General features: G+C 38.5%; 1 protein-coding gene across 1 annotated transcript in view; it reads right to left on the minus strand.

The window, feature by feature from the left end:
- LOC150089487 (transient receptor potential cation channel subfamily M member-like 2) overlaps positions 1–25,077 on the minus strand; it is a 933,932-nt gene that overhangs the window by 464,299 nt on the left and 444,556 nt on the right. The window contains exons 13-14 of the mRNA XM_090390003.1: positions 20,276–20,372; positions 4,059–4,122 (exon numbers count right to left, since the gene is read on the minus strand). Of these exons, the coding sequence (XP_090246129.1) occupies positions 4,059–4,122; positions 20,276–20,372 (161 nt within the window). The remainder of the gene's footprint in view (positions 1–4,058; positions 4,123–20,275; positions 20,373–25,077) is intronic.

The following is a 25,077-nucleotide window of genomic DNA, read 5'->3' on the forward strand; positions in this document are numbered from 1 at the left end:
ATTCGAACTATCAATACTATTGCTAATTTGAAAAATTCTGAGGCTAAAATTGAGAGTATTTTGAAGTGGAAAGAATTTGAAGGAATCAAAATCGAAACTAAAAACAGTAAAATTACCTCATGACAAGTAATTAAATGCATTGTTTTATCCTTAAAGGATAAGTTATTAATTCAACAGAGTGATTTTAAATTAAATAAAGAAAATAATAATACCACTGAAAGAAATTTTAAACATATGCTACCGGAAATCCCAACAACCTTTTCTAGAGCAGTTTTTTTATGTAATATTTGTTTTTATATTCTAGAATGTTTTGTGATAATTCGTTATTTGTAATATGGGAAATATTTTTGTAATTTTTTTTCGCAATATTAAAAATTTTATCCATTATATTTCCCTAGTTGTAAAAAAAAAGAATAAAAAAGTCACGCGTCTGCCGAGCACTTGTGGTAGATGGTTTTATGTGAAACATCCTTCGCATTTCTTTTAGATATTTTGATTTGTATATACTGATTACGAAATAAAAGAGCTTTTGAATTATAAATATTTTATTGATCATTCGCAAATTTCCATAATTTCTGGAAGACAATATAAAATGGATTTATGATAACAAAAGTAAGAGACGTATACTTGCTACTGCAATGTATCTAAATGTCAGAGCACCTAACAATGGAATGTTTGGTGCCCCGAACATCTGCGGATGAGAAAATGCGAGACGAAATAAGAATTTGTTGACAAATCTCTGTATTGTTGCAGTCATATGACAAATAATTGCAATCATACTTACTGCAGTAGTAACTGCAGGAAGTATGATTGTGACGTCAGGCTATTCAAAAATTCCAAAAACTTAGAACTCGAGATATCGTACTGGTCACGAAAAATGCGTCACTCTAATCATACTACTAGTGAGTGCTACACACAGACTAGTGATCTGAGCGTGGGAAGCGCCTGTGGCAGATGCCCCAGGTGACGTCATTTCCATGACCGACTCAGCAGGTATCCCCCCAAAGGATGTTTCACATCAAAAAGTCGGCAAAAGTGCGACCCCATTGTTAAAATATTCAACTGACCACTGCCTATAACATACTTCTACTCTCATTTTCCCTTTCCCAGTGTTTATGTCACACCAAACAGACTGAACATTGAACTGTCCACCCATGTTAACTGGATTCACTTCCTTAGATGTTATGTTTCTTAACTAATAGCATAACCCCTCCTCCCTTCCTACCCTGTTTGTCCTTTCTGTACACATTGAGGCGCCTCCGTAGCCAGGTGGGAAGGAGTAGCAGTGCGTAGCACACGCTTCTTGATTAGACCGGGGTTCGAGCCTGTTACCACCAAATACGGAGGATGTGGAAAGGTCATGGAATGACCACTGCATATCCAGAGCAATATGGCCTTAGTTGCTAATGCTCCTAAAAACCCAAATAACAACAACTGTACACATTGTACTCCCCTAAGTCCAATTCTGCACTGCTTATATCTGTGTGACCCCATGTCTCTGATATCCCAACAATATCTGCCTTTGATGCCTTGATCTGCACTTTAAATTCATCAATTTTATTTACTATACTTTTAACATTACTATACATGCAAGTATACATGCACTTGTTCTTACGGCACCTCCATACCCAGGTGGGCAGGGGCAGCAGTGCGAAGCACACGCTTCTTGATTAGACCGGGATTCGAGCCCGTGACCACCAAATACGGAAGATGTGGAAAGGTAAGGGAATGACCACCGCATATCCCTGGAGCAATATGGCCTTAATTGCTAATGCTCCTAAAAACCAAATAACAAACAAACTTGTTCTCTTAGTTACCCTAACACAGCCCATGTATTTACTTGTTCCATGATGACTCCCAGCAGCTCTTTAAGTCCCCAGCAACTTGCTCTCTAGGCTGCTGCTCATTACAGTAGAAGCAATGCAAGAATCACTTTTGCCTCTGTCTGTGGCTACCGTTAATCTTTTAGTCTGTGAATCCCCCCCAATCTAGCAGTTTTCCGACCCACCTAACATTGCCTCGATACTGTAGCCTCGATAACACTGCCTCGATAACAATCTCTCCTGTTAGCAAGCACCAACCACGCTGAAACAAATTCTACCCTGTGAGCCTTGCACAATCTCCCCAGGGCTGAATTGATTGACAAGGCTCTCATCATATACTGCCTCCTATCGTGTGTGGGCAGAATTGCAGACACTTTTAAATTTAACCCTAACTTGCGTCTTTTTCAATGACTTGATACGACCTGATATGATACTGGACTCCCAAAAATCTGGATTGTGTGAGGTGTTCCCCAGAACTTAAAGTCCTTTTCAATAAACCATCTTGGTCTTAGCCACAGAGATTTCCATTTCATGGGTTTCAACTAAATTCTCATCAGCTAATTGAACATTATAATATAATTGGGAAAGAATGTTACATGGTTTCTGTCGATAGGGTAAAATTTATACTATGTATATTAATATACATATATAATAATAAAATAACACTATTATACCATGTGAAAATTCTTAACAAATAGGTTTTATTAAACTCATTATGTATGAGTTTAATAAAACCTACTGAACTAATTAAGAAATTATGTCTAATGTTAAGCTAAAGAACGTATATGTCTGCATTAACATGATGTTCAGAATATGGATGACTTAGAGTTCTATAGTCAAGTTAAACCATAAGTTAAATATTAAATAGAAACATGAAAATTATATGTAAATACACTTTGGAGGAACTGGAATACAAACAACAAAAATTTGCTTGTGCAGGACTATGTAAAGAGAACCAGATAAGATACGGTTTGAGGTGATCAAGGCCAAATGAATGGATGGATGAATGTTGAATATGGCGAGCTGGTTCCAGGCTAAAGACTTCAGCAAGGGATTCTGTTGGAGTTCTGGTATCTGTATGGCATACCGTCTCAAAGGATCCAATGGTGTTCTGCTGTTCACCATTCTTCATTTTCTTTTCTATTGTTGTTTTGAAATGTTGAAACATAGACTATCAGAATTTGATCCTTGATTTTTGTCAATGGAAAAGTTACAGAAGAGTTTAATAAAAAGGCTTCCTTAAAGGTTCTTCTTTTGTAGTTTTAATTTGTGGTGGGTACAGATGCCCTGATTTTCAGAGATTGTCACAATGGAAGGAATGGTAGGAAGTATCAGTAGGCAGTTGGCTGTAGGTAGTAGGTTTGACAAATCAGATACAGCCTACCATGCCTTCCATTGTGGTAATCTGGGAATTTGAGCACACATCTGTACTCACCACAGATCAAAACTGCAAAAGAACCTTTGAGAAAACCTAAGCAACTGAATGTCCTACGCATTGTGTGTGGGGGGGTGAGCATCCTCCCCCACACACAATGGATTGTTTGGGGGGTGAGCATCCTCCTTGTACAAAGCAGCGGTGGATCCATGATGGGGTGATATAACTCGATTAGATATAGAGGTCTTACGGAAATTACAAATGGAACCCATCAGTTGTTGACAAAAGAAAACCCCAACATCAGTAAAAGTAGAATGCAAGTACAAGGCTTGTCTGTTTCCACATAGACAAGAATAATGAGATAGGAAAAAGAATATTTGTATCAGCTTCCTCCCCACACTACACAAAATGCCTGGGGTATAATGCACATAATGGAATATGGAGTAAACATCCTCCCCACAAAAAGAAGCAACAGATTCAACAATGGGTTGTTAATTAATATGCAAAGCTTTAGAAAGCTCAGCATTTTCAGGCAAGAGCAAATTATCAAATTACAATTATAAATCAGTTGCCTAACTAGTCATGAGACAAATAAATTTTAAAGTTAATGGTAACTAGCAGTTTTTAGGATAAAAACTGCTAGTTGCCATTGCATTGATGTCCTTGTAAGAGAACTAGCTGCACGACAGAATGTTCTCAATAATGCAGGAGTTTTAATAAAATGTTGTTTCACATTACTGTGGTGGTTTATGTAATAAAAAAAAATAGTTTAATAAAATGTCTGAACACAAAGTTCAATGGTTAGCATGAAACTTATTTCAATTAAATTTAGTAAAAGAGTTTCATAATTTTATACCTACACAATTGTTCCACCATGCCCTAGACCAGGCACCATATAATCATGTTCCTCTTCAGACTCTTGTTCTTGTAATACATTATGAAGGAGGATTAATAAGGTGTATTACAAAAGAAAAAAAAAGTGAAAGCTTTTTTAATAAATTATAAAATGTATTGATAAGAAAGAAAGAAAACTACATATATAAATGAAATAATTAATATCACAACAAACTTAAACTACTTTTAACTTATAGTGATGGTATAGAAAACTATAAATTCACAAGTCTATTGTATTGTGATATTTTTGTGATCATTTCTACAGTTTATCTCTGAAGATTTTAAAAAGGAGGAAATTTGAGAAATTCCTAGTATATCTGTTAGAAAACAAAAGGAAACAATCATGGTTATTTTTTATTTTTTTCCCCCACATCAGGTATGTTAGACTGAGATAGCATGGTTTTACTTAATAAAATATAATGTTTTAGTTATTGATAATAATAAAATTATATATTCAGTCATTTGCTTCTAGTCATCCAGACAATTTCAGTACTGATTTGCGACAAATGAGCTTGACTGACTTTGGATAGTACGAGAAACTGTCATGTAAGCATGGTGTTCACAATATGAGCATTACAGATAATGGGGCGGGGAGAAATACATTAGTGATAAAAAAATAAATAATAAATAAAATTTTTGCTGAATTTTCACTGAAGTTATTTTAAATTTTTGCATTCTTCATGTTTGATATCCTGAATGCCATTTAACTTTTTGGCAACTCCAGATTTAATAACTTTTAACTTTTATATCTGTTAAAATGGCAGAAATTTTCAATTTTTATCTGTTTTATTAATAATATTTTTTATAACTAATTAACAGTTTTCATTATTTTTCATTTATTTTTAACCTTTTCAAAACAAGATAGACACTCAGTGTACGATCAAGAATGTTTTATTACAACCAATTACACATCTTTCAAACTACCGTATTTCCCCATGTATAAAACGCACCTTTTTTCGAAAAAATTGGGGTCTAAAAACTGGGTGCATCTTATACAGTGGTTGTAGATTTTTTTACTTGCATTTCCCGCTTTTTCACGCTTGTTGTCTTTGCGCTCATTGTTTCGCACTTGTTACCGGTATATTAGGTTACGTTTTGCCACGTTCTGCCCGGAAATGGCTCAGAAAAGATTTTCGTAGAGTGCTGAATTCAAGTTAAAAGTGACCCAGTTTCCAAAAGTGAATGGAAATCGTGCTGCTGAACGTAAGTTTTGTCCTCCTCCAACTGAGAAAACAATCCGAGACTGGCTACGGGAAGAAGAAGGCCATGAGAGGCAAGTCAGCAAAATGGCCTGATTTAGAGAGGGAATTGAAGATATGGATTGAAGAGCAAAGGGCAATTGGAATTCCTGTGTCCACAAAGATGGTTCAGCATGAGGCAAGAAGAAGAAGAAGAATTGCTGATGAAAAAGAAGTTACTGATTTCAAAAGGAGGACACAATTGGTGCTTTAGGTTCATGAAACGGAATGGACTAAGCATGCATACACACACCAGACTTGCCCAAAAGATGCCTGAAAGCTATGAGCAGAAGGTCCTTGAATTTCATCGTTTTGTCATTCAATGTCGGAAGACACATCAGTTTGAGTTGGGACAGATTGCAAATATGGACAAAGTCCCCCTTCAATTTGATGTCCCAAATAACAGAACTGTTGATAAGAAGGGGGTGAAAACTGTAACTGAAGACAAGTGGACATGAAAAGAACCATTATACAGTTGTTCTAGCTTGTTGTGCCAACGGAACTAAGCTGCCTCCTATGCTGATTTTCAAATGCAAAACAATGCCAAAAGAAGACATTCCTCGAGGAGTGATTGTCCACATTCATGACAAGGGTTGGATGGATCAGGATGGGATGAAGATCTGGTTTGAGAAAGTTTGGAGCAGGAGACCAGGTGGGCTCTTATGCAAACCTGCCCTATTGATGCTTGATTAGTTCAGGGCACATATAACAAAAAATACAAAGAAGATTGCTGCAGAGCAAAAAACAAAACTTGCCGTCATACCTGGAGGCTTGACATCCCAGCTCCAACCACTTGATGTCAGCATTAACAAACCCTTCAAAGCTGTCATGAGAGACGAATGGAACCAATGGATGAAGTCTTCTGGGGACAATTTGACACCAGCAGGAACAGTGAAGAAACCAACTATAGGAGAAGTTTCTACCTGGGTGAAAAGATCCTGGGATAATATCAAGATTGAGATCGTTGTCAAGTCATTTAAGAAGTGTGGCATTTCAAATGCCATAGATGGAACTGAGGACGAGGCAATATATGAAGACAGTGATTCGTCATCAGACACAGATGAGGACAAGATAAATGGATGGGAGTTTTCACAGTGATGAGGAGTTGTATGAATTTTATGATGAATAAAACTTAAGTTCAATAACTTTATGTAATACATTTTTTTTCAAATTTCAGGCCCCAAAATTAAGGTGCGTCTTATACATGGGGAAATACGGTAGTTATGAAATCTACCACTGTACCCTACCTTCAAAATAAAATTATTTTACTTACAGAATAGATTAATTCAGAATTTTCTGGCTGCAGCACACCTGAATTCAGCTTCTTGGTTTCTATGATGCTTTCTATTCAGATATAATTTAAGTCACGATGATTGTTGGAGTTGTGAACATTAAAATCAACCCAAAAAATTACTTCACTACTGTCAGAAAAGTTAGACAGGAAAAGCAGTTTTAAAGAAATAAATGCAAGAGTTTCTGCATGATTTGTAGATTGGAGAACGACTAAAGAAGCAACAAATAAATTTGGTAGTAAATGGGTAAAAAGATTTTGAGTCAAAGAATCTCAAAATGAGGATATTCTAGAGTAGGAAGTCTCTGATAAGGAATATCAGAACAGACATATAAAAGAAGGAATCATTTGTTTGATGATTCCTTCCACTTTAGATGAAGGAATCGTAAAACAAATAATTGGGACAAATGAGATGAGCATTTGTTAAAGCAAATGATAACTGAAATTTAGTCAGAAAGTAAAAGGGCACAGAAAACTGCAGATGGGAAAAATCACTGAGATTAGAACAGAGATATTTGTGAAATTAATTAAGAAGTTTCTCAGACAAGTTTGTTTGTTCTTTTAATTTGATTATCCTTGGTGTGCCATTGTAAATGAGGTAAAGGTGAGTGGGATAATACAGCCTGGGCAGTGCATTATGCATTGTGAAAAACACAATGTTAGTATTTCTGAAGCAAGTGTGATATCCAACAAACAGTTTTAGGGTGCAAATTAATCTATACATAAACTCTACAATTAGATAACTTCTACCTTCCAGATGTGTCATCAAGATAACAAATCACTATGTATAAAATATATCAATACACTACTAAAATATATTATATTAAATATATTAAAAAATATAAATATATTTTACAGAAAAATATCTCATGAGCCAAGACCCTAATTTCCCATTTCCAATAAGCCCTTCATCACACTAACATGAATTTCCAGTTCACAGAAATCTTTAGATATATAACCTACACAAATAGAAAGGTTCAACGACATTAAATTTATTAGAGTTCAAAAAAAAAAAAAAAACCCAGAAGAGGCAAAATAAGTGATCAAAATCAGACAACAAATTAGTAAAAGCATTATGTGATTAGAAAACTCACCACCAAAAGCAGATGGAACAAGCAAATTACACAAATGAGAGATAAAAAAAAAAAAAAAAAAAAAAATTAGAAGGTTTTCAATATTATCTCTATAAATAGGTAGATAATGGCTGAAAAAAAAAAAAAAAAAAAAAAGAGAGAAGATAAAGAGTCCCTTGGTGGGGTACATTTCTAGTAATTCTAATTAATTTGTCAAAAAAGAAAAAAACAAAAAAAAACACTATCAAAATTATGTGGAGAAATTTCAAATTTGGGTCAGACAAACAAAAAAAAAAAAAAAGCAAAAATAACGCACTGTTTTTTTTTATAAAATTATAACAATTTTCCTAAGTCACAGAAAAAAAAAAAAGCTGATTAAAGTTAGCAAATAGTTTTTACTGATATTAAAAAATGGTAACAATGCTTGAAAGTTTCTAATGAGAACTTTGTTACTGCATAATTTTGTATACAATTAAAAAAATTATACTTAACAATATTCACACCTATAATCAGATGACAGACCATAAAACAAACTTTCTTCAAACAAAGAATAAAGGCAGAGTGGTGTAAGAGAAAGTGCAGCAAGGTGCATTATTTTTTTCTTAAGATTAAAGTGAGGACTGATAGTTAGTAAATATGCTAAATAAAATCATTAGGTTCCTCTCAAGTTAACAGCACTCATTTAATATTACTCTGTGAATTAGGGACATGTTTATGGTAGTTTTTTTTTTTTTTTTAATTTGGATTTCAAGTAAACCTTTAAAAATTCAATTACTGTCATTTTGGCAATCTTTAAAACCTTTCAGTAAGTTTACAAATATATGTAATTATTTCTGAAAATGATATTATACTTTATCTTAAATAACATAGTATTTAATCATTTTAAATTCAGTAAAATATATATGGTTAAATACTAGATTATTTAACATAGTATTTAGCCATATACAGGGTGATTCGCTACCAGTGCGACAAACTTGCAGGAGGTGTAGGGGGCACAAAGATGAATCGGAATCACATAGCATTGCAGGGTCTGAAATGCCTTTGTCATGTCGTAGAGGACGTTGAATGGGAGGGCGCGTGAACAGCGATCCCGGTGGAAGTCAGCATTTGCGAACCAGTTCCCCAGGCAGTAGGATGGACGACTATTCAAACATTGAACTGGTGACATGCACCTCGCGTATGGAGCTGCGGACTATAACGGGCGCACCGCTCTGCACTTGTACCAGGAACGTTTCCCGCACAGGCATGCTCCTCATCATATGATTTTCGCACGTGTGCACAGAAGGTTACATGAGACTGGTTGTTTCACAAGAGCTACTATAAATTGAGAGCGAACAATGAGGACGCCAGACAATGAGGAGAATGTCCTACTTCTTGCAGAAGGCAATCCGAGTAAGAGTACTCGAGCAATAGGCCAACGATTGGGTATTTCCCAATCCACTGTATGGAGGATACTGTCAACAAACCAAATGAGTTCATACCATCTGCAACGCGTCCAATCTTTGGAGCCTGCAGATTATCCACTCCGGAGGACTTTTGCTACTTGGTTTCTTCAACAGAGTGTGGCAGACAGCGCATTTGCTGCATCCGTATTGTTCACGGATGAGGCAAGTTTCACAAGAGAGGGAACCTTCAATCAACATAACTCCCATTTGTGGACTTTGGAGAACCCCCATGGTATGCGAACACGTGCAACTCAACGCCGTTTCTCTGTCAATGTTTGGGCCGGCATTGTTGGAGACCACCTCAATGGACCGTACCTTCTGCCCCACCTAGTCTGGACGGTAGGGCATACTTGATCTTTCTACAGCAAGTCCTGCCCGAACTTATTGAAGAAGCACACGTTCCTCAGTCGTTGTACCACTCAATGTGGTTCCAGCATGATGGGGCTCCCCCACATTACACCAATGATGTCCACCAACACCTAAACATTACATTTGTACAACATTGGATAGGTCGTGGTGGTCCGGTTCATTGGCCTGCTAGATCGCCGGATCTATCATGCCTGGACTACTTCTGCTGGGGTCAAATGAAGACATTGGTGTACGAGACCCCCGTTGATTCAGTTGAAGATCTCATCACTCGCATCTCTGTAGCTGCCGGGGAGATTCGAGACATGCTAGGAATCTTCCAGAACGTTAGGGATTCCATGCGGCGGCACTGTGAAGCTTGTGTGACTGCTTCTGGTTGAACTTTCGAACACCTTCTGTAGCATGGCTTTTTGCCAATGTAAAACTTGTCATTAAAATAATTTCTAACGAGTTGCTGTTTCTGTTCTTTTTCTTTGCTTCTTTGTTCACGCGGCCTCCCGCATGACAAAGGCATTTCGGACCCTGCAATGCTATGTGATTCCAATTCGTCTTTGTGCTCCCTACACCTCCTGCAAGTTTGTCGCACTGGTAGTGAATCACCCTGTATAACAAATACGTTATCCAGGAGATGTAAACAAACTTCAATAATGAAATTGCATTTATTTATCCATTACAATATTCATTTTTCATTTGTACAATATACTGAAATTAAATTTGATTTTTTTTTTTTACTCTACCTTTTTTCTTCCTAATATTTTGTATAATATTTTAGGTCATACAAATTTTTTTTTAATGTGTTTTATACTTGCATTTTGATATTTTTATACTGTAAAGGAATTGCAGTAACAGAAATGCAGTAATGAACTTAATACAAAATAAATATATGTTGGCTTACATTTATTCTCATTTTCATAATTCCTCATTTTATTTAGTCCCTCACCATAATGATGCCCATGAAGTTTTTTATTTATAAATTATACATTCATTTCAGGCATTTCAAAGTAGATATATCAGATTATGTTGCATTTTCCCTACCATTTTAATACTGTATTCCTGTCTAAAATTAACCTATGGATGTGAAACCTGGCTACTCCCAAAAGAGAGGCGCCTCCGTAGCCAGGTCAGAAGGAGCAGCAGTGCGTAGCACACGCTTCTTGATTAGACCGAGGTTCGAGCCTGTCACCACCAAATACGGAGGATGCGAAAAGGTCAGGGAATGACCACCGCATATTCACGGAGCAATATGGCCTTAGTTGCTAATGCTCCTAAAGAGGAGAATGTCAGAGATGTATTCAACTCTGGCAGTAAGCTAGATAATCTTGTAATAACTAAGAGTAAAGTGGAGGAGAAATTGTTGAAGATAAACACAAGAAAGGCACCTGTGGTGGATTGAATCTATCCAGTTATATTAAAGGAGGCAGCAAAGGAAGTAAGCAAACCCTTAGCCATAATTATGAGAGCTTCCCTGTACTCAGGGGACGTACCCATTGTCTGGAGAAGTGCAAATGTGATCCCAATCCACAAGGGAGCATCAAAGGGAGACACAGGTAATTGCAGACCTGTTAGTTCAACTTCTGTTCCAGGGAAATTAATGGAGGCACTGGTTAAAGAAGCATTGCAGGATCATCTAGACAAGACTTCAGCTGTAGTTCGGACACAGCTGGGTTTCATAAGGGGAAGTCTTGTCTGACTAATTTGATTGGATACTATGATGTGATGTAGTCACAAAGGAACTGGATGCAAAGAATAACTTTGATATCATATATTTGGATCTGAGAAAAGCTTTTGATACTGTTGCACATGGAAGACTGCTGCACAAATTGGAGCAGTGTGGCACTGGAGGCAAATTGCTGCTATGGATAAAGGGATGGTTGAGTGGGAGAAGACAGAGAATGGTAATCAATTGTGGACTAATGTTGTATTCTCTTTGTGGACTAATGTTTTGTTCTCTTTGTGGACTAATGTTATTAGTGGAGTCCCTCAGGGTTCAGTGCTGGGTCCATTGTTGTTTTCTGTATTTATAAATGATATTGATCCCTCAGGGGAGCCTGTAACCCCTAGAGGGCGCGTCCCCAGGTGGCGGATCGGGGAATGCCTCCCATTGGGTGGTAGAAGGGAAATCAAATACTTTCCGCGGACCAACAGGTAGAAGTCCAACCTCTCTACGGCAATGGCAACCCTTTTTCCATGAGAAGTCAATCCACAGATTTAAACCATGCTACCGCGTACGGGGTAGCCGACGCGTCAAGCTCCGCAGTCCGGGAACTTGATGGGAAATGTGCTACGAGGACAATCAATATCCTACAGCTAAATATTAATGGAACACAGAGGAAAAGAGACGAATTACAGAGTCTTTTACTTGAAAATGATGTTCACATTGCCTGTCTTCAGGAGACATGGCTGAACGACAAAATACAGCTCAACATTAAAGGTTACACTACGATTCGAAAGAATAGAGAGAATAAACGTGGAGGTGGATTAGCGTTCCTAATTAAAGACTCTGCTGTCAAGTATAAAGTTATCACCGCAGGGCAAGATACTGGCAACACAGAAGTCCAGGCACTGGAGATCATCTCTCCAGAGCACTCCTTCATCTTGGTCAATGTGTATCATCCTGATAACTCCTCCATCAGCCCCAATTCATTCAATGAAATTAGCAACATTCCAATAGACTCTGTTATTATGGTAGGAGACTTTAATGCAAAAAGTCCCACTTGGGGATCACCTGTCCTGGATGAAAAGGGACAGCAGGTAGAAGATATCCCAATTGATCTAGGTCTGATCATATTAAACAACAAGCAAAATACCTACTTATCAAGAACTACCGGCACGGAATCTGCCCTTGATCTCACAGCAGTCAGCTATCACATCTCAAGCCTTTGCAGCTGGAGAATCTTAAACAGTGCCATGAGTGATCATCGCCCTATTATAACCACACTTAAATTTCAAGTGGAGGAAGTTGACCAGAAAAAGAGATCATGGAACTTCAGAAAAGCAGATTGGACAGGCTTTACACAGTTACTGGACAAACTATGCTTAAATGAGCCTCGAACTGATTATCTTGAAGAAAAGACTTCAAACTTTACAAAGAACATCACAATTGCGGCCAAGAGGTTCATACCCAGAGGTAAAAGGAAAAAAACAGTGGGTCCCTTATTGGAAAGATCTCAACATTGATTCTTTGATTAAAGAAAGGGACCATTTAAATGAACTAGTAAAGACCAACAACACAAGCCTAAACAGAAACAGGCTTGCTGAAGCTACAAGAAAGGTAGAGGAAGAGATAGCAAAGGGTAAGAGTAAAAAATGGGCAGAATTTTGCAACAGCTTGGACCCAAGGAAAGATGCAAAGTATTGGAAAGTCGTCGGAGCCCTAAATAAATGCTCTTCTAGTACAACAGATCAGAATTCAAACATCATTAACTCTTCTGGTTCTGATGCAGATACAAACAAAGCGGCAGCAAATATGCTAGCAACACACTACTCCAACATCAGTAAATTATCCTTCAATAGGGAAGACAAGAAATTGAATAGAAGAGTTAGAAGACTTCTGACAGAAGCAAGAGGATACAAAAATGATGATATCTTTACTCAGGCCATAACTTACCAAGAACTTAAGACAGCGATCAGGAATATTGATGCAAGAAAATCTCCAGGCAGTGATCTAATTTTTGGGGAGATGGTCAAGCGCTTTGGAGAAACCGCTACAAAATGCTTACTGGAAATAATAAACATAACTTGGCAAAAGGGAAAACTCCCCAAGACATGGAAAACCTCAATCATTGTCCCCCTATTTAAGCCGGGGAAATCGCCCAACGAGTGTAAACATTACAGACCCATTGCACTCACTAGTATTCTCTGCAAAATCACGGAACGTATAATACATTCTAGAATCATGAATGAACTCACAAAAACGAAAATATTAAATTTCCACCAAACAGCGTACAAGAAACAACATGCCACAGAAGACCAACTCTTTTATCTATGTCAGTCAATCATAGACGGCTTGCAAGAAAACCCCTCAAAAAAGACTATTGCTGTCTTCCTCGACATGACATCGGCCTTTGACACAGTCTGGAGAAAGAAATTAATTGAAATAGCACACAAACATGGTATAAAGGGCAACGCCCTAATATGGATTGCAGACTTTCTAAGAGACAGAAAGATCAGAGTAAGATATAATGGAGCCTACTCCAGGGACAGAAGAACATGGCAGGGAGTCCTACAAGGCTCTGTTCTCAGTCCCCTGCTCTTCCTGCTATACACCAATAACGTCCATCAACATATAGACGAAGACACCAAGATTGCATGCTATGCAGATGACATAGCAATATGGCATACCAGCAGAGACATGGCAAAATCAGAAATATCCATAAACAGATCACTAAAAGGAATTGTGGACTGGGCAAGAGAACTGAAATTACAGATAAATCCCCATAAAACTAACCACACTGTTTTTACCACAGACAGAAGCCGCAGAAAGAACTTTAACCCAGCTATCGCTATAGACGGCGTGCCCACTTCAAAAAAGGATAACCCAAAATATCTGGGTATAACCCTCGACACAGAACTACGTTTCACCAAACACATTGAAAACAGCTACAATAGAGCACTGAAGAAGTTAAACATCTTAAAAAGCTTATGTGGTACGAACTGGGGAGCAAATCCGAAAACACTCAAAACAACTTATACCACACTTATCAGGGCTAATTTGGAATATGCAGCACCAATATGGGCACATGCTTCTGAGTCTGCACTTGGAAAACTGGACAGGATCCAAGCAAGAGCAGCCAAAATAATCATCGGGGCTGTTTCGTCTACAAACAACACCAAAGCAGAGCGGGAATGCGGCCTTCAGACACTCAATCAAAGAAGAAGATATCACACAATTAAATTCACTAATAAGGCTAACAGCAGAGACATTGATCATATCTCCCGTAGGACCTTTAAAAATTGGAACTGCAGGTCAAGACTCAAAAGGTCATCTACCATGAAATACGATAAGGAAATCAGAGAAAGTCTTGATCTTGAACTCACAAAATATGACATACTTCAAGAGCCTACCTCACCATCTTGCATCCCCCAAAATACCACAATAAATTTGGATCTCGTGGAACACTGTACAAAAAAAGAAATCAAGACCATTGTCAAAGCTATAGGAATCAAAACAATTGAGACTTATTCGAGACGTGACCTAGTACAGATGTATACCGATGGATCCTCTGACGAGACTATCCTCAAGGGCGGGCCAGGCATACACATCACCCTGACAAATACTACAAAAATGCAACAAAGCATAGGTGCAGGCAGCATCGCCTCTAACTTTACATGTGAGCTAAGGGCAATCCTTGAGGCCCTAAATAGTTATATTTCACTAAGAGACATAGACAGAGCCAGAGGGCTTGTAATCTTCTGCGACTCAAGAGCGGCCCTGCTGGCAATAAAACATGGACGAACAGGACTCACACAGGACATTCACCGACACTTGGAGACAGTTCATCAATTGGGAAAGAGCTGCAAACTACAGTGGATGCCCGCGCATGTGGGTATAGAAGGAAATGAGGCGGCCGATAAACTGGCAAAAGAAGCAAGAAACTTGAATCACAACACCTCAAAAACCATAACTCTAGACGATGCTAATGCCATCGCCAGATACAGACTCAGACAGAAACATATAGAAACTGATCAAGTCTGCGAGATTAATGCAAATAGGAACATCACTAAGACCATTGCCAGACTGAGAACTCAACACATGGCAGGTATGAAAATTAGTGCGGATGGTACCAGAACTTATAAACTTTGCAGAAACTGTCCGAACGAACAGCTTACTCCGGAACACATCTTCAGCTGTCCTGCAATTCAGGCGACTTTGCAAACCATGGATGAATCCCCTTTTCAGGGAGAACTCTACAACGAAAAGATCGTGGACTTAGCTAAAGCAGTGATATCAGCGCATGGTTCAATTTGACTTCAAATGGACACGACACCAACCAACCAACCAACCAAATGATATTGATGATGGTACATTGGGTTTAATGTTCAAGTTTTCAGACGATACAAAGGTTGGCAGGGTTTTTAATGGCACTAATGACAGTACACTGCTGCAACAGGATCTAGAAAGTTGAGCATATGGGCTGAGAGGTGGCAAATGAAGTTTAACATTGACAAATGTAAAATACTACATATAGGAAGCAGTAATCCCAGCAGGCGCCTCCATAGCCAGGTGGGAAGGAGCAGCAGTGCGTAGCACACGCTTCTTGATTAGACCGGGGTTCGAGCCCATCACCACCAAATACAAAGGATGCGGAAAGGTCAGGGAATGACCACCGCATATTCACAGAGCTATATGACCTTAGTTACTAATGCTCCTAAAAACCAAATAACAAACAAACAGTAATCCCAGCATAATGTATCGACTCTGTGTTACCACACTGACAGTGGTAGAGAACGAAAAGGACCTGGTTGTAATTGTGCAGGCAGATATGAAGTTTTCTGAGCAGTGCAGACGGTCTGCAAGGGTAGCTCATGGTGTTTTGTCAATGATATACAGAAATTTTTCTAGCAGGGATAAGGAGGTGATTATCCCCTTGTATAAGGCAATAGTCAGGCCACACCTTGAGTACTGTGTATAGGTCTGGAGGCCTCATTTTAAAAAGGATGTAGAGCTGTTGGAATGAGTACAGAGAAGGGCAACAAGATTAGTGAATGGAACAAAGGGTTTCTCTTATAAAATAAGGCTTAAATTTTGCAAATTAGTGTCTGGAGACTAGGCACCTTCAAGGTGGTCTGATTGAGGTGTATAAAGCCTTGAATGGTTTGAGCATGCTCAATGCAGATGGGATTCTTCCTCTTGCTCAGAATAATTGCCTGAGAGGGCATAAATTGAAATTGAGGAAAGACGGTTGTAAGATAGATGTTCGGAAGTTTGCCTTTAGCCGGCAGGGTGGTTGATTGGTGGAACAAACTTCCATCTGTCGAAGTTCATAGCCTAAATAGATTCAAGGCAGAACTTGACAAACATTTGGAGCGAATGGATGGGTGAAATAAGGGTTTTTTTTTTTTTTTTTTTTTTTTTTGTGGATGCTATATAAGCTTGCTTTCTTGCATCATGTACCTCTGCTAATGCTAATAAAATCCTCACAGGAATCCCTACTGGGAAAAGGAAATCTGGCAGATCACCCATGAAATGGGAAGATGGTATAAAGAAAAATTATTAGTGTAATTTTTGGATGAGAGGTGAATTGGAGAGAGAGCTTGCACATAATTGAGAATTCTGGAAATTAGCTGTCAAGGCGACTAGTCAAAGCTCAAGAACCATGGATCTTTTGGATTGATTTCTTTGTGGGTTTTAGTTTATCCACTACTTTGGTCATAGTGCACCAGTTCACATGTCTGTTCATGTGATCTTTTTATTGTGTGTTATGTCTCTACAAATATATCTTCACAGACCGATTGGCATGTTGTGTAAGTGGAAAAACCTGGCATAACTCCTGGGAAGTCTTTTGTCTAACTGAAAGGAGCATAATACCAAGACATGTATAGAAAAGTTAGAAAAGGTAAGTTTTCTGTAAGAAAGAAATAGGTCTGTGCAAAAAGTCACCTTTTTTCTTTTCAAAACTCAAATTTCCAAAACAGGTACAGAAAAGTACAGTTTTATGCCACTCTTTTTTAAAGCATACCCTTTCCACTAGGTCTACAGTTAACCTCATAAATTTCAAATCCTTAATCACCAATTTTCATTACCTAGTAACATCTCCAGTGAAATCAGAAATTCACTGAATAATAAAATTCGTTCTATATTTAGCCTACATTATAAACAATGATTAGCTAATGAAATATCGATTACACTGGCATACATGATTTTTTCCAACTGAAATCTGTGACAAGAGTATTATTCCTTTTCTGATGGGACTACCAAACACAGCCACTGTCATTTTATACTCCAACACAGAGTTTTCAAAAAATGGCATTAAAAATTTACCACAGTGCACCCAAACATCAAAGTGACATACAGAATATGCCACAAACAATATTTTCTAGTATTATTAATTTATCATTACTGTGTAATTATTAATATCATAATTGGATAGTTTGTGATGATTTGAAATCACCATGAACTATCACCTTCAAATCACCACATTCTACTTCATGAACAACAGTCAAGTTTAATAGATTCCCCTGCATTCTGTGAAAATGAAACAGCAGAGCTAAAGATGAGCATTGAATTAGAAAGTGACCAAAAAGGACTAATATCAAGCCTGTAAGCAAAAATATCATCAGTGAGCCAATTTGCCTCTCTAGTCTTTGTTTATTAATTAATAAACAAAGAAGGAGACTGAGCATTCATTTCAAAATTTCCTGAGATAAGTGATAACTCCATACTCGTGTTTTTGAAAGACCACAAATTGGAGAATTGTTGCAATATAATAATTTCACAACTTAAGCCTCAAGAAGAAGCAGAAGCTTGTTTAGCATTCAAGATTGTGAAAAAATGTAAGCATTTGTAAATCAACTATGAAAAGACTGCCACAACATGCTTACTACTTTCAAAAAACTAAACTGCAACCATAACAGTGATGGTTCAATTTAATACAAAGCCACCTTCAGTACTTTCCACAGAACCTTAATGTATCCAGACTATGAAAAAAAAAAAAAAAAATACTGAGCTAAGTACTACAAAGCAAAGATAGTACATTAACACTGGTGTTTGAAAAGGTATTTATGTGATGATCATGTAATAGTTTTCAAAGAAGCACAAACTCAGTTGAGGATCCTGCTCAGGTGGCTAAAAATCTAAACGAGTATTTTGCATCTACATTCACGCATGAGGAGTTATTCAGGAAGGAGAATGATGTAGGTAAAGTAAACACTGGCAGTGAGCTGGATGATTTTCTAATAACTGAGAGGAAAGTGGAGGAGAGATTGTTGAGGATAAACATAAAAAAGGCACCTGGGGTGGATGGGATCTATCCAGTTATATTAAAGGAGGCAGCAAAGGAAGTAAGCAAACCCCTAGCCATAATTATGAGAGCTTCTTTGGACTCAGGGGAGGTACCCATAGACTGGAGATGTGCAAATGTAACCCCAATTCACAAAGGAGGATCAAAGGCTGACACAAGTAATTATAGACCTGTTAGTTTAACTTCTGTTCCAGGTAAATTAATGGAGGCACTGGTTAAAGAAGCACTGCAGGATCATCTAGACAAGAATTCAGTTATAGCTCAGACGCAGCATGGTTTTGTTAAGGGCAGGTCTTGCCTGACCAATTTGATTGGATACTATGATGTAGTCACAAAAGAACTGGATGCAGGGAACAACTTTGATATTATATATTTGGATCTTAGAAAGGCTTTTGATACTGTTGCACATGGAAGACTGCTGCACAAATTGGAGCAGTGTGGCACTGGAGGCAAATTGCTGCTATGGATAAGGGGATGGTTGAGTGGCAGAAGCCAGAGAGTGGTAATCAATGGACACTGCTCAACGTGGACTAATGTTATTAGAGGAGTTCCTCAGGGTTCAGTGTTGGGTCCATTGTTGTTTTCGGTGTTTATGAATGATATTGATGATGGGATATCAAGTTTAATGTCCAAGTTTTCAGATGATACAAAGGTTGGCAGGGTTGTTAAGGTTACTACTGACGCTATGCTGCTGCAACAGGATCTGGAAAGGTTGAACAGATGGGCTGAGAGGTGGCAAATGAAGTTTAACATTGACAAATGTAAAGTACTACATATGGAAAACAGTAACCCCAGAGCAACGTATCAACTCTGCTGTACTACACTGACAGTGGTGGAGAATGAAAAGGACCTGGGGGTAATTGTGCAGGCAGATATGAAGTTCTCTGAGCAGTGCAGACGAGCTGCAACAGTAGCTCATGGTGTCTTGTCAATGATATACAGGAATTTTTCTAGCAGGGATAAGGAGGTGATTATTCCCTTGTATAAGGCAATGGTTAGGCCACATCTTGAGTACTGTATACAGGTCTGGAGGCCTCATTTCAAGAAGGATCTAGAGCTGCTGGAACGTGTACAGAGAAGGGCAACAAGGTTAGTGAACGGAATGAAGGGTTGCTCTTACGAAGAAAGGCTTAAGTTTGCAAATTACAGAGTCTGGAGACTAGGCACCAGCGAGGTGATCTGATAGAGGTGTATAAGGCTTTGAATGGTTTGAGCATGCTCAATGCCAGTGGGATTTTTCATCTTGCTCAGAAGGCATAAATTCGAATTGAGGAAGGACGGATGTCGGATAGATGTGCGGAAATTTGCCTTTGGCCAGCGGGTGGTTGGTTGGTGGAACCGACTTCCATCACTTGTTGTTGAAGTTGATAGCCTAAACAAATTTAAAGCTCAACTGGACAGGTATTTCGAACGAACGGAGGGGTGATATGGGAGTGATGTGTTTTTTTTTTTTTTTTTTTTTTTTTCGGCTGATGCTGAATAAGCTTGCTTTCTTGCATCATATGCCTCTACTAATGATAATGCTAATGCTAACTCGTTCCTATGGAAACAATGTAAAATCAGAAAACAACTTATATGTTTAGTGAGATGACTGAATATTTCTGTGCATTACCATTTGATCTTAAAATTTTGCACTAAAAACGGCTTGATGTATATTTGAAATATGATGCAGGTAGTAAATTCTAATTTTTATAATTTGTGTAAAAAAACTGGCAGGGCAGAACAAAAAAGCAGTTTATTTTTTTATGTATGCCAGTTGTGACGTATTTTTAATTTTCATAAGAGCATAAATTCAATACTTGCAACTTACCTGCTAAATCTTGATATTCATCCCAACTTTGCTGATCATCAGTCTTAAATCTTACCCAGATATACATTGGAAAGATAAGAAAAGCAGACAGACATACCTGAAAAAATTTAAAATTATTTGTATAATATTTATATAAAATGCATCAAAAAAAACACTCCACAGCTTATTGAGCTATATTATTTACAATGCTAAATACGTTAAGCAACAAATTAAAATTTTTCTCTATTTATTTCTCTATTTATGAGGCTACTAGGAGACGGTCGTGTTCAAAGCCGCTAAGTCGATTTTTCTTATTTATTGATTTGAAATTATTGTTTTTATAAAACTTTTGATTTAAAATTAGTAGTATAACATTATTTTGTGATTTTCTGATTAATTTGGTGTATTTATTCTTTACTCGGCCTTGTAATTGCATAAAAGTATCGGTAAGGGTATCCACGTGTTTGCAACTCCGCTGAACGAGAAGTTCTTTAGCCATATTTAGCCGCTTGATTGAATATTTTTTACATCGAATTATATCTGTAAGTAGCTTATAGACCTAGTAAGGATCGTTAGTTTATTCTGAATTGAGACAGCGAGATTTGAAAGTTAATTAATACTTAAGTGTCCGTAGATTAACCGTTCGTAACTTTCCCGCCTTTGTGATACGATAGTTATATACCATACTAGATAGCGTTAGTTGAACTTCGTTAGCAGTTAAATTGTACTTTTAAATAAATACATATAACGACTTAGATTACAAACGTAATATAATTAATTATATTTAACATAATTAATAACATAACATAATTAATTATAATTAATTAATAAATTAATAGAATCATGACTCAGACCAGAGCAGCAAAGCAAAAGGCTCAAGCTAATGGAAGTGCTGTGGCTCAGAGTAGAACTGAGGGGGGCAGTTGTCCTTTGACTCACAGCCTTATAAAATGCACTGTTTGCTTGATGTTTGCAGAGCAAACGGGTACGGGACATGATACTGCCATGGGGGATGTCTTTGTGTGTGCGCGATGCAAGGAGTGTATCGATATCAGGTAACAACTCAGCGTTCTTGTGGGCCTATATGAGAGCTTGAAGGACAGGGTGGATGCCCTCGAAGAAACTTAATTGAGGGCCCATCAATCTCTCAGAGCTTGCACTTGGGCATCACGTGACACAGAGGCAAACCCCAAGGCAGAATGCGCTGGTCCTGAAGGAACTAGTAGTTGTTGTGACTCTATTGTCAGGGAAACGGGGAACATGCTTTGTAAAAAGGATAGGTGGAACAGGACCAGGGTATGTCTGCTAGGGGCAAAGGTTGATGATGTTGTAGAGCAAATATCATCTTTTAAGGGCACAAAAGGTGATATAGTTGTACACGTTGGCACTAATGATATTAAGAGTAGGAGACTGGCAGAATTACTTAACAAGTACAGGACACTGTTGAACAAAAGCCGAGAATTAGGGTTGAATTTGAAAGCGTCTGCAATTCTCCCCAGACACGATAGGAGGGAGTATACGATGAGAGCCTTGTCGATCAATTCGGCCCTGGAAAGATTGTGCAAGGCTCAAGGAGTAGAATTTTTTTCAGCCTGGACTGTACTTGTTAACAGGAGAGATTGCTTCTACAGGGATGGGATACACTTAAATAGAAAGAGGGCAAGAATATTTGCTGATGCTATCGAGGCAGTGTTAGGTGGGTCACAAAACTGCTAGCTTGCGGGGGGATACAAAGACTAATAGATTAACAGTAGCCACTGGCAGAGGTGAAAGAGATTCTTGCACTGCTTCTATTGGAATGAGCAGAAGCCTGAAAAACAAGGTGCAGGATATTTCAGAGACTGCTGGGAGTCATTGTGGTACAAGTAAACACACGGATTGTGTTAGAGTAGCTAAGAATAGAAACAGGTGCAGGTATACTTGCGTTTACACCAATGCTAGGAGTTTAGTAAACAAATTTGATGAATATGAGGTATTGTTCAAAACATCAAAGGCAGATATTGTTGGGATATCAGAGACGTGGTGTCACACAGATATAAGGGATGCAGAACTGGAATTTGGGGAGTACAACGTCTACAGAAAGGATAGACAGGATCAACAGGGCTCTCATCATATACTCCCTCCTATCGTGTCTGGGCAGAATTGCAGACGCTTTCAAATTCAACCCTAATTCACGGCTATTTTTCATCAGTGACGTGTACTTGTTAATCATCCAATAAATCCACAAAAGCCCTGCTAGTGTGTGAGTGACCAGCCCCCAAATTCCAGTCAATATCTGGGAAATTAAAATCTCCCATTATAAGACTCTCTGATTTACTGGCCCACTCTATTTCCCTGTACAGTTTCTTATTATACTCATCAGAGTCATTAGGCCTATAGCACACTCCTACTCTCAATTTTGATCTCCCAATGCTTATGTCACACCAAACTGACTCAACACTGCACTGTCCAGCGATGTCGATTGGCTTCACTTCCTTGGTTTTTATGTGTTTCTTAACTAATAGCATAACCCCTCCCCCCTAAGGATAGACAGGATAGGAAGGGGGGAGGGGTTATGCTATTAGTTAAGAAACACATAAAATCCAAGGAAGTGAAGCCAATCGACATCGCTGGACAGTGCAGTGTTGAGCCATTGCGGTACAAGTAAACACGTGGGTTGTGTTAGGGTAGCTAAGAATAGGAACAGGTACATGTATACCTGCATATACACCAATGCTAGAAGTTTGGTAAATAAATTTGATGAATTTGAGGTGTTGCTCAAAACATCAAAGGCAGATATTGTTGGGATATCAGAGACGTGGTGTCACACAGATATAAGGAATGCAGAACTGGAATTTGGGGAGTACAATGTCTACAGAAAGGATAGACAGGATAGGAAGGGAGGAGGGGTTATGCTATTAGTTAAGAAACACATAAAATCCAAGGAAGTGAAACCAGTCGACATCACTGGACAGTGCAGTGTCGAGTCAGTTTGGTGTGACATAAGCATTGGGAGATCAAAATTGAGAGTAGGAGTGTGCTATAGGCCTAATGACTCTGATGAGTATAATAAGAAACTGTACAGAGAACTAGAGTGGGCCAGTAAATCAGAGAGTCTTATAATGGGGGATTTTAATTTCCCAGATATTGACTGGAATTTGGGGGCTGGTCACTCACACACTAGCAAGGCTTTTGTGGATTTATTGGATGATTGTTTTCTACATCAGCATGTTCAGGAGGCAACTATAGGGAGTAATACTCTTGATTTGATTATCAGTAGTGATTCTTCATGCATTAAGAATCTGCAGATAAATGAACCACTAGGTGTCAGTGATCACAGTGTTCTGAAGTGGGAGTTACTCAAAGAGGTAACTACCATTAGGAGTAAAGGGAAGGGGTATTTTTTTCGTAAAGGCGACTACGATGGACTGAGACAGTATTTAAATTTTATACAGTGGGATCAACTGATGATGTTACCAACAGCAAATTCAAGGTTGGCAGGGTTGTCAATGACACTACTGACACTATGCTGCTGCAACAGGATCTGGAAAGGTTGAGCAGATGGGCTGAGAGGTGGCAAATCAAGTTTAACATTGACAAATGTAAAGTACTACACATGGAAAACAGCAACCCCAGAGCAACGTGTCAACTCTGTGGTACTACACTGACAGTGGTAGAGAATGAAAGGGACTTGGGGGTGGTTGTGCAGGCAGATATGAAGTTCTCTGAGCAGTGCAGACGGGCTGCAAGAGTAGCTCATGGAGTATTGTCAATGATATACAGGAATTTTTCCAGCAGGGATAAGGAGGTTATTATTCCCTTGTATAAGGCAATGGTTAGGCCACACCTAGAGTACTGTATACAGGTCTGGAGGCCTCATTTCAAGAAGGATGTAGAGCTGCTTTAACGAGTACAGAGAAGGGCAACGAGATTAGTGAATGGAACAAAGGGGTGCTCTTACGAAGAAAGGCTTAAGTTTTGCAAATTACAGTGTCTGGAGACTAGGCACCAGCGAGGTGATCTGATAGAGGTGTATAAAGCCTTGAATGGTTTGAGCATGCTCAATGCTGATGGGATTCTTCCTCTAGCTCAGAATAATCACCTGAGAGGGCATAAATTCAAATTGAGGAAAGACAGATGTAGGATAGACGTGCGGAAATTTGCCTTTAGCCAGCGGGTGGTTGGTTGGTGGAACAGACTTCCATCCCTTGTCGTGGAGGTTGATAGCCTAAATAAGTTTAAGGCTCAGCTGGACAGGTATTTTGAACGAACAGAGGGGTGAAGTGGAAGTGGTTTTTTTTTTTTTTTTTTTGGCTGATGCTGCATAAGCTTGCTTTCTTGCATCAAATGCCTCTGCTAATGCTAATGCTATTAAAGAGCATTAGCATTAGTAGAGGCATACGATGCAAGAAAGCAAGCTCATGCAGCATCAGCCAAAAAAATCCATCAATTTCACCTCTCTATTCATTCCAAATGCCTGTCCAGTTGAGCCTTAAATTTATTTAGGCTATCAACTTCCACAAAAAAAAGGGAAGTCTGTTCCACCAATCAACTAACTGTAGAATAAAGGCAAATTTCTGCACATCTATTCTACAAATTGTCTTTCCTCAATTTGAATCTGTGCCCCCTCAGGTTCTTAATCTGAGGAAGAATCCCATCAGCATTCAGCTTTATCATCCCATTCAAGGATTTATACACCTCAATCAGATCACTTCGCATGTGCCTACTCTCCACGTGCTGCAATTTGCGAAATTTAAGCCTTTCTTGGTTGCCCTCCTTTGTACTTGTTCTAGCAACTCTACATCCTTCCTAAAATGAGGCCTCTGGACCACACTAATGGTCAC

The sequence above is a fragment of the Mastigoproctus giganteus genome, chromosome 2 (genome assembly GCF_048544385.1).
Source record: "Mastigoproctus giganteus isolate SK-2022 chromosome 2, ASM4854438v1, whole genome shotgun sequence".
Classification (NCBI taxonomy): Eukaryota; Metazoa; Arthropoda; class Arachnida; order Uropygi; family Thelyphonidae; genus Mastigoproctus; species Mastigoproctus giganteus.